We start from the raw sequence: 13,433 nt of genomic DNA, 5'->3' as shown, positions 1-13,433 counted from the left end.
CCAAACATGTCAAAAAACATGGAAGACAATGTTCTGTGATTGCAGGTGTAATAATTAGGGCTGGGCAAAAATTTAAAAAATGTAATCGCGATTAATCACATGTTATACGCAAAACCAATTAATGAATTAAAAAGTGGAGTATAGCGCTCTTTTATTGGAAATGTAAATGAAAGAGCCAAACATTTGTTGTGCAAACAGCATTTCTTTCACAGGGGAACCTCAGAGCCTTCAAGGTATTCAGGGAAAGCTCAAGAAAAAATATTGAATGGACGTTTGTACTACTAATATATTTATTGAATATTTTTTATGCTGTGAGTAATGAATACTCCACTAGTAATAATTTCTAGATCAGTGTTATAAACTTGGACTGATATTTCTTAGGAAACAAAGGGTTAATATAATGGAATGGAAATGGACCAATCACATTTTTTCTTCCAATGGTATCTGGGTAAATCAGTTACTCCAGCACTGTACTAAAGAAATAAGCTCGTTGCATCTCACGTGGTCAGAAAAAAGTGTAAAGAAAAGAAAACGCTTGCGGTGGACTTTTTCAAAATAAAAGCCAGTGAGAAACAGACGTTTACAATTAAATAAATAAATAAATAATAAAAACTGCGTTAACGACGTTAAAATAATTGTCGGCGTTAATGACTTAATTAGTTAACGCAAAGTTAACGCAAAGTTAACGCGTTAACGTGCTTGGCCCTAGTAATAATGAACACCATGTTTAATAAAAAAAAAATATGTATTTATTTGTTTAGGTGTCACCACACCAGGTGGACACTGGAGACTGAGGACCTCACCTCTGTAGCTGTCTGTTTTTCACTAGAAGTCTCCTGCATACTCGACTGGTGAACATGTCATTCATGTACACACTTAGTGGTGGATGTTGAGGTCATTATAATAACATTAAGCTCAGTTGTTTTCTGTCACTCCTCTCAGTGTAAATATTAAAGGTGTATTCTAATAATAAAATGTGATTGTTTGTGTTTAGGTCTCCTGGTTTATACTGAGCACTGATCAGTTAAGATCAGGTCACATTCCAGCTCTGTGTCTGAGCTCAACTCACTTCTTCACTGCATCCACTGCACTTCACAGGTGAGCATTTCTGCATGACATTAGAATAATACAGAGTGCTGTTACCTCCTTTGATTCCTCTGTGTTTTGTGATTGCAGATGTTTCGTGAGGTGAACACAGACAGGACTACAGATCTAGAAGGAGCCTAAAGGACTTGAGTGCAGCTCACACAGAGCTGAAGTATCCTCACGTCTTTTCTCTTCAGGCTCTTTATGGACTTTATACATCAGCTCATGTCCAACTGTCTGTTATATGTGTTAAATATTTCGTTACATCTTTTGTTTACATATTTTAATGTGTATTTGTGTTAACTGTTTTTTTTAAATAAATGTTTGAATGCATTTTAGCTCTGAGTCTGTCTATTCTTATGACAATACATTGATTAGCTGTATTTTTTAAATTACAGGGAATTACTGGCAACAAAATTGCCAGGTAATACTTGTAAATATGATTTACAATAATTTACTGAAATAATACAATAAACACCTGGCAACAAAATTGCCAGGTGTTTATTGTAAAATTTACAGGAAATTTGTTACAGTGCAGAGATGGTGTTGTAAGGGAGACGGGATCTTCTTCTGTACACTTTATCTCATTAGTAGCCTGAGCGCACGTATTGGGAAACTGCTATTATTAAGTGTGACAACTAAATAGACTCAAACCACTGTTGGAATGCACGTTATGTTTTACAGAAACATAATCTTACTGTTTTACATACTTCCTATACAGGGTTTCAGATAATATTACGACATTAGACTTGTAAAATGAATTGGAAATTGGGTTTAGGAACAATTGTTGTTTATTCCATGGTTAGTGAGAATTCCAATTGCTAACTTCTTGCATTAATTCTGCAAATAAACTGTATAATAATAAGTGGACTAAGGGAGTGTGACATCGACAGCAGGTTAATACGAACATTTTATGACCAAAATAATGAGGCTCAGTGCTGCAATTACAGAGACCATTTTCCCATGTAAAGTTAATTGGAGCCAGAGTCGATGGAGCTGGTAGTGCCCCCATGTTCACTTCCTATTTGGAACGTAGCAGCTAATGTGTTAGCTATGTCCATTCATAATTAAAGTAATTTTGCAGAAGGCATTAGTAGTTTGGCAACAGTTAAAGCAGATTCTATCACTGCTCTGCTGCCATCACCACATAGACCCTTTATATAGACATAGCTAACGTGCTAGCCGGCACATTCCAAACAGGAAGTTTGTATGCAGACACTTCAGACTCCTACTGACCCTGGCTCCTGTTGACTGACATTGAAATATTGTGGCCCCTCTCTCTGTAACTGCTGCTGTGAGCCTTGTCATTTTAGTCTTATAATGTTTGTATTAACCCGCTCTACATGATCCCGGGGTTTTTATGTCACTGTTTTGTCCATTAAAAAATCATATTCGTAATATGAAGCCTAGCTCCATATTCACCCCTGTGAGTGGAGCCCAACGCTGCGGGTGATATCAAACTCGCTTAGTCCACTTCTTTATAAAGTCTACGGAAACAACTTATATTTTAGACATTAACAGACAGGGAACAGGTTTTTCAGAGACATTTCAGCTTGTAGTCATGCTATAAGTGCATTAAGCAACTTGTTTATATTAAATAATCAGTCTCAACATGTGTCACTTTTCCTTTTGAATATTTCTTATATAAATATATAGAAAATATAGTCTGTGGGGAAAAGCCATCAGGGACTATGACGTAATCAATTCCAAGAATCAGAACACAAAGTAAAGTATTACGTTTGTTAATCCATGTTTATTGCACATTTGAGAATTCCCGTAGTTGTAAAGTCACTCCCAAACCTGCTTAATTAAGTAACAAGTTAAGTAAATGGTTTTCCCATAGTTAGTCAGTATCTGAGGTCTGTTTCTCAATTACTCTGCACTTACCTATATAAGAACAAGTGGCCAAAGCCTGGACGCACTTGACACTTTGGAAACAGTCAGTCAGTCAGGGACTTCTTATAAAGTCTTTACATTTCTGATGATGAAGGTTTTGTCTGTTTTTGCTCTATTGGTGGCTGTTGCTGCCGCTCAAGTAAGTAAATAAAGTGAGAAGTTATAAATCCAGGTGACTATTTCTAAAAATGTTTGTGTTATAGTCTGGTGATGGCAGTCCTGAAGATGGAGGGAGTCATGAACATCAGCTACAAAAGGTATGTCTTTTTATCAAAGGAGAATTCTTAAAGGTGCATTGTGTAACTTTTCTGGTGGAGGGTCCATCAAATGCTTTTCCTTGTGGAGATGTTACTGCTTTGTCTGGAAAGTTTAAATTATGGTATTAAATATTTTTATCTTCATGAAGACCAAACCAGACCAAGTGACAGGTCATATCTGTGGAGAGGCAACCCCGCTCACAGTTACAATGCCTGATTTTATAGGTATTTGTGAGCTAAAAAAACACCTCTAATTTAATAATTGTATAAGGGGACAGACCTCCAACCAGAATGCTACATAGTGCACCTTTAAACATGAAGTCAGCTACATTTAATTGTTCTTCTGATAAAGCCCAGTAGACATCCTTGGCGTCCTCATTGGAGAATCAGGCGCAGCGCTCCAGGAGGGAAGAGGCCAGGCCACCATTTTGGCAAGGTAAACAGACATGCAGCCATCCATTTAGGTTTAGTCTAGTTTTTACTTGTGGCACTTAAACTGGCCCTTTTTTATTATTGTTGAAAGAGGTTTGTTTGTTAATATTTACTAAAAATTATCTAAACTATTGCATGTTATTGTGTGCTTATTTGCTCTAATTAATATCCACAATACTTTGCTACAGGATCACATCGTGTTTTCTCCCATCTTCAAGGTAGGCAATTTTCTGCGATCTTGATACATATATACACATTTTCAGACAACACTAAAGATAATTATGTTTTTTTTTAATTGTTATTATTTTAGGTCGGCAATGTGACATTTCAGGTAACTGTATGACAAAAAAAAACAATCAAAATGAATGTATATGTTTTATAGTGCTAACACTTAATTTCACTCACAGAACAGCTCGGCGGTTCAACTGAAGGAGGTACTCAGCATACACATGTTACCTTTTGTATTACAATGTTTGGATTTTTAACTGAGTCTGTGTTTTGTTTTGTTTTTTTCAGGGAGAGAACCTTTTCTTTTTGATGAAGGTAGGTCTCTAAATAAATACTGATATGCATTGCATTGCCTCTTGTACAAACCAATTTGAATAACAAATATTTGTGCTTCAGAAAACAAGACCACCTTTCAAGGTAAATAACATAAATCCAGAGTCTGCTTTAACACAGCATTCACTTTGTTTCTGACAGTTATTTCTTTATTTTTGTAACAGCAATATCTGAAGCTCACCTACAACTCCACTGAACCAGTAACTAAAATCCTCCAGGTTTATTCTGTACACTACCGTCAAATGACATATTCATGAACATAAACTGTTTTGTGTTTTTTATAGAGCAAAGTTGCCGTAGAGTTTGGAGAACTGAAGCCGGTGAGTTAAACAGTCTCATGGATTTGTTTACATTTATTTCAAGTCTTAATAATATGTTTGTTATTTCATATTTTAGCCCACTCGTGTGCTTGTACCCGTCTTCAGGGTAAGATTATTTCCATTAAAATGTTACAGTATATTCTACAAATATAATTAGTGGTCTCAACAAAATACTGTTTCTTTATTGTTTTGTTTTGTTTTGTTTTGCTTTGTGTTTTATTTTTTTTATTTTTTTAGGTTGAAAATGTGACATTCCAGGTAATCATATTTTTATTTCAGCTCTCAAAAGTATGTTTTATTTATATTACAAAAGTTTTACCAAGTCTGTTTTCTTCATTAGAACACCACAAGTGTTCAACTGGAGCAGGTAAAAGTCTCTAAATGTTTCCAAAACTGCATTGATACATTACTTGTACTAATCAGTGAAATTTGTACTAATCTATGAAATTCAAACATTAAAGGGGGACAATCTCTTTCTCAAAGTGAAGGTGAGTTTTTGAGACTGTCTTTTTATTAAAGACATGTTGAGAAATTCATATTTCATATTCATTCATAATGACTACACCTATATGTTTCAGGGAAGAGGACCGCCCCATCCACCGCACTTTAAACCCCAGCACTTTAGAGTAAACAGAATATTCTTTACGTCATTGGCCAAAAGGTGATATCTGTGGTTTAAATATATAACATGTGATTATATTGTAGGTTCCCTTCCACGGACCACCGCACAGACCTCCATTTAGGGTATACAGTTTAGTATAGAGTACCATTATTCTGATGTGTGTATTTCACTTAATCGTGCTTTTTATTCTGTTTTTAGGGACAGTATGTCAAAGTCATCTACAACAGCACTGAGCCTGTAAGTTTGACCAAATCAAAGCCTAGAACTTAAAAACATCAACTTAAAGGGCCCATATTGTGCTGTTTTCTGATCGATGTTCTACTGTTGTTTCCTTTTGTTTCATTCACACATGTTTAACGCACAAACCCTGCATATTTGAGCTTTGTCCTTGAGGAGCACCTGTTCTGGACTTTTAATTAAGAAACTCCCCTGAATCTCTCACTCCATTTTTATTTTATTTTTTCTAAATGACATTAACTTAATGTTTATCCTTTTTCAGAACCAAGTCTCTGTTGAGTACGGCACTGTGGAATTGGTAAGCAATAATGTAAAATCAAGAATATTTCAGAGATATTGCATGACTATTCTTCCCATATTTACATATTTATTTAACATTTAGACCCTCGACATTGAGATTATGACTGAGGATGAAGTGTAGCAAGTAAAGGTGAGACTCTGTGTAAATTTGACTGTCAGATCTTGTTTCTAATCGTGTTTTTTTCACTCTTTCTCAGGAAGAGCTCTACAAAATGGATCAGCCTGCTTCTGAAATCAAAATCACTGACTAAAATTTATCAAATAAATTGAATTATCATTGACTATCATGTTGGTGTATTCTTGTAACAAAGCACAAAGTAAACATGAATCGATCGCATTTTGTCACACATCTTTATTTGACATGTTTCTAAAAAAGTTGGAGAATACATGAATATACACAGAACAGGATACACTGAAGGGCTTTTAGTCGGTGAATGAGATCTGACGAAGTTCACGGCTCAAAAAGGAAGGGGAAGTTGGAATGACCCTAGAGAGATGAGACATATTTAAATAATAATTAAACCAAATGACATATATTAATTTATGATTACATGAAGCCATACCTCATCAACCCCAGGACCAGAGGCGTCACCACGGAGCTCCGGGGTAATCGTAGTGGCCTCTTTGTTTGTCCCCAGTGGCCTTGTCTGACAAAGAATCAATACAAGAATGTAATTAATCCATATATTAAAATAGTTCAAACTAAATATTGGAGCTTATAATTGGATATGGTTGAATAAGCTTAAGGACAAAGTGTAAGTGTTTTATTGAGGGCATATTGTGTAATTTTTCAGGTGGAGGGCTCATCACTTGCTGGTTTCTATGAAGATGTCCACAGTATGACATTAAACAGCTTTGCCTTACATTTATTCAATTACACTGGTTTTATTGCTCAAAATAGCTAGAAAAACAAGTATTCTGACTGTGAGCAGGGTTGCCTCTCCACAGATCTGACCTGTAACTTGGTCTGGTTGGTTTCCATGAAGATAGAAAGGTTTAACACCATACTGTGCAACATTTCAGGCAAAGTAATAGCATTTTCATGAAGATAAGCATTTGAAAGACCCTTCACCAGAAAAGTTACACAATGCATCTTTAACATTTGGACAACTAAACTACCAGTCAAAAGTAGTTACATTATAAATTCTTACTTAAGGCATCAAAAATAAGAATGAACACATATTGAATGTAGCAAACAAAAAATTTACTCTAAATAATTGAGAACTTGTTTTTGATTTCTATTGATTTTTTAAAATAGCCACCCTTTGCTTTGAACCCTGGTTTGCACTTTTGGCATTTCTGGTACAGCTGTCAAGTGAAAACTATTTCAGGAGACTTCATCAAGAAGTTCACTGAGAGAAGGTCAAGGGTTTGCAAAGGAAGGCTACTTTGATGATTTGAATATATGAAATAGAAAATATTTGGTTGAGTTATTAAACTTCTTTTTTTTTTCTACATAATTCCATATATCTTGCATTATATATTTATTGCCTTCTGTATGTTTTTTAAATGTAACGTAAACATAAAACAAAAACACTGAATAAGAGGATGTATCCAGCATTTTGACTGGTAGTGTGTAGCAAACAAACTGACAGATAGAAATAGTTAATCATACTTTGAGATAAACACACAGATACAGTAAACTATAGGAGTTTATGGTGTACTTACAGAGTCTGTAGGTACTTTAGGTTGGGATGCATGCTGCAATAGAACGATAAAAACATGAATAATTCAATGCGGTCATTATTTCTATTTTTATCTGGTTATATTTGTATTGTTTTGAAGTTTAATTCACAAACGTATCTTATCTACCTTACTGCTACTATTTTCCATATTCAGGTCAAGTTGTTAAAGATTCGTAACAATGAAAGCCTGTCTTTAAAGATAGTATTAGCCAGCTTGTTGTGTGGTAACCAGAAGGAGACATATTTATTTTCCTCCACAGCTTCTCAGTCTGTTTGTGGTCAGTCTGTCAGACACTGCCCATTGCATCACATCACACCACATCCCCACAACCATGACACAACCCCAGCAAACCTTTTATTATTGACTTATGAGGGCATGATTTCACTAACCAGACATGTCTCTCCTCCTCCCCCATCCCTGTCTGACCTCCTGTTACATTGTGAAAGCCGCTGTTGCGTGCACTGACCTGCAGAGGGAGCTGTGGTCTCTGAGTGGTTCTGTCCAGGTTGGCGTTGGGCTGCACCTGTCCGTTGTTTGGCTGCAGGGGCGCGGCGTTTCTCTGCTGAGTGTATCCGTAACGGGGGAAGAAGTAGGAAAAGCTCTGCAGGTATCAGAAAAAACAAATGTTTAGGATTATATCATTCATATTTGAGGAATTTGGCGTTAGCTCAGATTAGCACGTGTCTTACCTGCTGTCTGGTCAGTTGAGGATAGGCATAGGCAGGATACTGAAACTGAGGATACATCTGCAAGAAGTTCAATACAAAGTTAAAACTAAAGGTTTGTTTTAGTGCACGTCACTTCACATTAGAGTTTACAATATTTCATATAATATTATATTGATTTATATCATTATATTTTTTTCTGTTATTTCAGACTAAATGTAAAAATTTTCACATGAATACCTAATTTACAATAGCCTAAAGCCTCATGTTTCTGTTGAATCTCTTCAAACACCAAAGCAACAATTTTCCTCCACCTCTTAAAAAAGTGCCACTGTGCTCGTACCTGTACAGGGTTCTGTGCCTGCTGTGGGACATTGGGAGCATTGGGGTCCTGTGGTCCGAGCTGCTCCTGCTGACCATTGGGGAGGATGACGGGGGTCAGCTGGTTCCCCTGAGACGGCAGCAACACCTGAGGCCCCTGAGGGCCGAAGGGCCCGGCCACCTGCGGGTTCAGGTTCACCACCTGAGGAGTGAGCAGCACCTCAGGCTGCTGCTGCTGCAGCACGAAGGGAGGCAGCAGAGAAGTGGCCTGGGTAATGAGAGCAAGTAATATGAGCTTTTCTAATGTCCAAATAGTAATGCGGTCCATTGTCTTTGTTTTACCTGAGCTTGACCCAAAGTGGCGAGAGTTAAGCCGTTCAATCCGTTCAGTCCATTCAGTCTCAAAATCTAAAATACAAATGTTTGAATTTAGTGACACTGTTCATACTTTACATTTGACAACATCCCAAGAACACATAGATGCTTTCTTAGTCCAAAAGGGGATCAGTTGTTTTCTGTAGTAATCTGTAAAGAAACCACCAAAACAAAGGAACAAGTCACAAGTATACGTAACATGCTGTTTACCTCATTGCTGTTACTTGCAAGAATTCCAATCTGCACCTGTTAAAAAGGCCACACATGAACAATGTAAATCATAAAACCGTCCTTATAGTATTCAAGAATGTTAAGTAATGTTAAACTATCACAACGTACTGGAAGTCCAAAACTTGTTCTCAAAAGACAGGCCAACAGTACAGCTACTTGAGGTTTCATTGTGGCCTACAGTACGGAATAAAACATGTATTTTCAACAAAATCTACAAATTCAGCTCTGTAGAGTTCAACTTACTTTGTCTTTGCTTTCCCTTTCTGAATTCTTCACCTTGGTCCCATCCTTTATAAATATCTGCAGGTGATGGTGTCCAGCGCCTGCCCAGACGAGCCATGTGTGGTCAGTACAACAGACATTTCTCATCACTTAAGTCTGTTATTATGTGTATGTCATGTCTCTAAACGCCATAACAAGTTTGGATAGTGCCAGCTAATCTTACGCTTAATTTTCTACAATCATTTATTGCAAAAGTACCATGACTTTGCAGTATTTTAAGAGTGAATTGTAAATGTTGTGAGGTGGGGGGGTCTTGCCAACAAGTTGATGTTTTAAATGCAGAAACTATGTGGGTAATTACAGGCTCTAAATCAGCAAGAATTTGGCTTGTCATGGGAAAAAAAGAACAGCATCGGCAGAAAGTCTATAATCATAAAGACATGTGTCTCAATCATGTTAAGACTTATGCTCAGATACAGTATCTCTGCGACAGCGATGAAATGTAGATTGTTTATGGAAATAGTGCTTATTGTGCAGCTGTTTTTTTTTTTTCCCCAAATTTACTATGCCAGTTTATTTTATTTTTTTTAAATAAAGTTTGAGATTCCATTGCAATATTTTAATTGCTTTAAAAACTTGTTAAAGAAATATAGAATAAATTAACATAAAGAAGCTTATATAAGGGAAATACGTCATCAATTGTGGAGTCACTCTGTAATTTTGACTTTTTTTGTTTATTTTATTTTTTATCTAATGAGTATTTGAACAAGTGTGGATATAGCTGGTGTTTTTGTTATGTAATTTTGTCATTGTCCTTTGGATGGCAGCAAATGCCCACTTGGAGATGGAGCCAAAGAGAAGTAATACAGTGTGTGAATCAAAATTTAATTTTATTAAACATCACATAATAGACATGAGAAAAGTAATCAGGAAAACATTTTATTATGTATGTTTCAATTGCAATGTAAACATAAAGGCTCAGTTTTTCTAATTAACGGCGATGTTTAGAGGATCCACAGTTGGAGGCGGAATCTAAAAGAGAAGAAAAATCAGCATGTTTAAAAAGTGTGTTACACAAATATGTCATAGATAATGTTACCTGAGTGTCCGCTGGGGGGACCACTGTATTGTCTGGGATCATCACCTGTCGCTGAATTACAAGCTCCAGTGAGTACAGGCTCATTCATAAACATTCACATGTCATATAAACATGTACCCTGAAGCTCATTCTTAAAAATTCATATAAACATGTACCCTGAAGCTCATTCATAAACATTCTCTAAGATATAGTAAGTCTGTACCCTGAAGCGTTGGAGTTGGTCCGGCTGAGCTGGGAACAGCTGTGGTTGTTGCTGCTGCATGTTGCCCATTGGGAAACCACCCTACACAAACACATTTTTATACAAATGATTTATTTTTTTTATTGTCATGTCTTGACAAAAGGAACCTACCATGACTTGCTGTGGGAGCAGTTGTTGTGCAGGGGTGATGGGTCCCATTTGTGCCACCCCCATATAAGGAAACTGCCACAGAAAATACAGAAGGTTCAAAAACTACACAAAGTTCACTGATATATGTTTTAGCTACACAGACCTGATTGGCTGCTTGTGCTGGGGCTGGTGCAGGGTAAATGTTTCTAATAGCTGCCTGCGGGGCACCATAGGCAGGTAGAGCGGGCACAAACTGAAAGACCATTTGTACATTGTTAAAACCTTAAGTTAGCTGAAGTTGACCTGCTGTGCAACTATAACCAGTTAATGTAACCTCCTCTTATTCTCACCTGAGGAAACTGGGGCTGCGCAATGAACCCTGCTCCTCCTGGGATTATAATGGGACGCACTAAGCCTGAGCCTATCAGGCCCGCAGCGGCTGGGTTTACTCCCATCCCCATGGCGTTCATTGTATTGATAGCCGCTAACAGCCTTGCAGTCTGTGTCAACATAAAAGGGCATTTAGACAACACCTTTATTAAAACACTGTACTAATAAACAATATTACATTCATTATAATAATAAGTGACTTCTTACTTTTCCTGCACTGACCTGGAATAACAGAAAACAACAACAATAACAATACTTATTAAAACTAAGCACTTAATCTGAAATCACACATTTTGTAGAAGTAGTGGTGGTACTATTGGGAGCTGGGAATGGGACAAAATCTTGTTCCACAAGACCAAATAAATGGTGAAGCCAAAAATGTGACCTGAATCACAAAAGGCATTTATTACAAATTATGTTAAAATCTCGTCTTTTCTCGTTCTCATGGATTCAATCTCATCTTGTGGAAATTGTGTCTCATTCCATCCCCAACGGTAGCATCTGAAGAAGTTATGGTACTATAGTTGTTGCTGAGAAGTTAGTAGTAGAAAATGCTAATGTCTAAGTTGATTACTTACATAGCAAATTGTAGCTAACAATGTTGTGAAGGCCAGGAGCTTCATCTTGTACTGCAAATGAAAAGGTTATAATTAGTCCATTTACACATTTACTTTTGTGTTAATTTTGTAACATACCTTAAGTTTTCTCTGGTGGGTGTTATGTGCCAGGTAGGACTACAGTAGTTGTGTGGCTGTGCTCATATAGGTAGAGCTTTTTATCAGTCTCAGAGATTATTAGCATCCAATTAGACAGAAGAAGACTCAGTTATTCATGGACTATTTCTGTCACCTCTGTCACCATTTTAGTCTTTTTGCAGGACTCAGAAAGTTGGTTGAAATGGTCAGTTTTAATCTCTTTTGTTCTCTCAGATGGACCACAGACAATAACAGTGAATCACAAGCCTGAGGTAAATACCTTTAGGACATTTTTCTTAAACCTTCTCTAACCCCAGAGGACTGTGGGTAGTGATGGGGCACAAACAGATGTATCACTCAGTGCTATGGAAGAGCAAGGATGAGTTGAACTAGCCAGGTTTGGTTTAACATTTAGTAAACAAGTAATATCTGTGTTTTTGCTATAGTATGTATATATTAATGTTGCCATAAGGGGGAGGACTTGTACAGAATAGCTCATACGTCATAGAAAAGTAATGCAATATTATTTTGTTATTTTAGAAAATGTATTACACAACTTATTAGTACTTAAATATCCTTACCATTCAGAGGGCCCATGTGTGGACCTTTGTGGTTTTTCTGAATTAACTTTTGTTTGTCTTGCCTTCAGACCAAAAGGGGACTCTCAATCTCATGGACACTAACCTACTTTCAGTCAAATCAACCATTTTGAGAAGAATTTGGACAGTGTGCACTCCAAGCCCATACTTAAAAAAAACTTTTATGTTAATTCCATCTGAACTTTTTTTTTTGCCTAAATCTAATTTTTTGTGAGATATGGTTCAGCTTTGACACAGAAATTGTCAAGACCCAACAAATGTTCAAGCTACTGTATCTGATTATCCCCAGAGCCACCGATTATATCTGCTCTTATATTTACCCCAAATAATTTAGGCGTGATTCAAAGTCTGACTTTCCTCTGTGTAGAGCTTGTTCCCACTTAAAAATAGAGCAGATCAGACAGTAGGCCAAAACTGCAGAGTCTTTCCACTTCACAAAGTTTCCAGACATTTGTTTGTGGTCCAAAGGGTTCAGAAACAGATTTAGATTGAATTTAGTCATTTTTGTCTACCAAATGACTCCGTACTGATTTTAGATATTTGGGGATTATTGACTTAAAACTGTCACTGCTTTTACTTGTCTCAAAAATAACAAGAATACTTCTAGATTAGAACTTTTAACAACAGTTTTCAAGGTATGTGTGATGCTGAAAACTAAATTAAACAGGCCATGTTATGGGGGATGTCTCTTTGTGCTGATCACTACTTTACAATTCAAATGTAATTTAAGAGTGTTTATGATTTAATGTTTAATTTAAATGCTTGAAATTGTACTGAAAATGCACACTCAGTCTTGCTTGTGTGTTTTTCAGGGCATGTCGTCACATCTTGAGGCTGTCTGGGAACCTTCTGGAGCTGCTGACTGGGCAGCCCACACACACCAGGTAAACAAACACTGAGAGACTGGGCTGAACCGACCTAAATTACACTCTGTCATCAGCGTCAAATGAGGAAAAGCTCTTCCTGTGCTCCACCATTTCAACACAATAACATGTCCTAGAAGAATTACATCACTATTTCATCACATATTTTCAACTTTGTAATAAAGATATGTTGCTTTTTATGGCCTATACAAAATTAAATTACACTTATTTGTATGTTAGCTTTT

The 13,433-nt window shown here is 36.7% G+C and overlaps 3 protein-coding genes across 3 annotated transcripts; 1 reads left to right on the top strand and 2 right to left on the bottom strand.

The window, feature by feature from the left end:
* Positions 1 to 2,995: 2,995 nt before the first annotated feature.
* LOC110165417 (uncharacterized) lies at positions 2,996 to 6,044 on the top strand. The gene is made up of 20 exons (XM_020930604.2): positions 2,996 to 3,121; positions 3,186 to 3,239; positions 3,592 to 3,675; positions 3,860 to 3,889; positions 3,982 to 4,002; positions 4,079 to 4,105; positions 4,188 to 4,214; positions 4,296 to 4,316; positions 4,397 to 4,432; positions 4,517 to 4,552; positions 4,629 to 4,658; positions 4,790 to 4,810; positions 4,893 to 4,919; positions 5,014 to 5,040; positions 5,131 to 5,178; positions 5,258 to 5,296; positions 5,373 to 5,411; positions 5,674 to 5,709; positions 5,794 to 5,841; positions 5,909 to 6,044. Exons 1-19 carry the CDS (start codon positions 3,068 to 3,070, stop codon positions 5,830 to 5,832), a joined length of 696 nt encoding a protein of 231 aa, XP_020786263.1. The 5' UTR covers positions 2,996 to 3,067; the 3' UTR covers positions 5,833 to 5,841; positions 5,909 to 6,044.
* A 48-nt stretch (positions 6,045 to 6,092) lies between these two features.
* odam (odontogenic, ameloblast associated) lies at positions 6,093 to 9,251 on the bottom strand. The gene is made up of 10 exons (XM_020930609.2): positions 9,233 to 9,251; positions 9,098 to 9,163; positions 8,969 to 9,004; positions 8,726 to 8,791; positions 8,406 to 8,651; positions 8,087 to 8,143; positions 7,864 to 7,998; positions 7,380 to 7,412; positions 6,275 to 6,358; positions 6,093 to 6,198 (listed from the first exon to the last, which is right to left on the bottom strand). The coding sequence occupies exons 2-10, from the start codon at positions 9,155 to 9,157 to the stop codon at positions 6,163 to 6,165; spliced, it is 753 nt and encodes a 250-aa protein (XP_020786268.1). The 5' UTR covers positions 9,158 to 9,163; positions 9,233 to 9,251; the 3' UTR covers positions 6,093 to 6,162.
* Positions 9,252 to 10,187: 936 nt separating this feature from the next.
* Positions 10,188 to 11,762, bottom strand: scpp9 (secretory calcium-binding phosphoprotein 9). Its single transcript, XM_055157840.1, has 9 exons — positions 11,727 to 11,762; positions 11,610 to 11,660; positions 11,239 to 11,253; positions 10,992 to 11,141; positions 10,805 to 10,894; positions 10,663 to 10,734; positions 10,513 to 10,593; positions 10,311 to 10,361; positions 10,188 to 10,243 (listed from the first exon to the last, which is right to left on the bottom strand). Exons 2-9 carry the CDS (start codon positions 11,652 to 11,654, stop codon positions 10,199 to 10,201), a joined length of 549 nt encoding a protein of 182 aa, XP_055013815.1. The 5' UTR covers positions 11,655 to 11,660; positions 11,727 to 11,762; the 3' UTR covers positions 10,188 to 10,198.
* Between the last annotated feature and the right edge of the window lie 1,671 nt (positions 11,763 to 13,433).

Source organism: Boleophthalmus pectinirostris, unplaced genomic scaffold (genome assembly GCF_026225935.1).
Source record: "Boleophthalmus pectinirostris isolate CB_2022bp ecotype Guang Dong unplaced genomic scaffold, ASM2622593v1 HiC_scaffold_22, whole genome shotgun sequence".
NCBI lineage: Eukaryota > Metazoa > Chordata > Actinopteri > Gobiiformes > Gobiidae > Boleophthalmus > Boleophthalmus pectinirostris.
The sequence above is the reverse complement of the archived record's forward strand: the minus strand, read 5'-3'. Positions and strand labels throughout refer to the sequence as shown.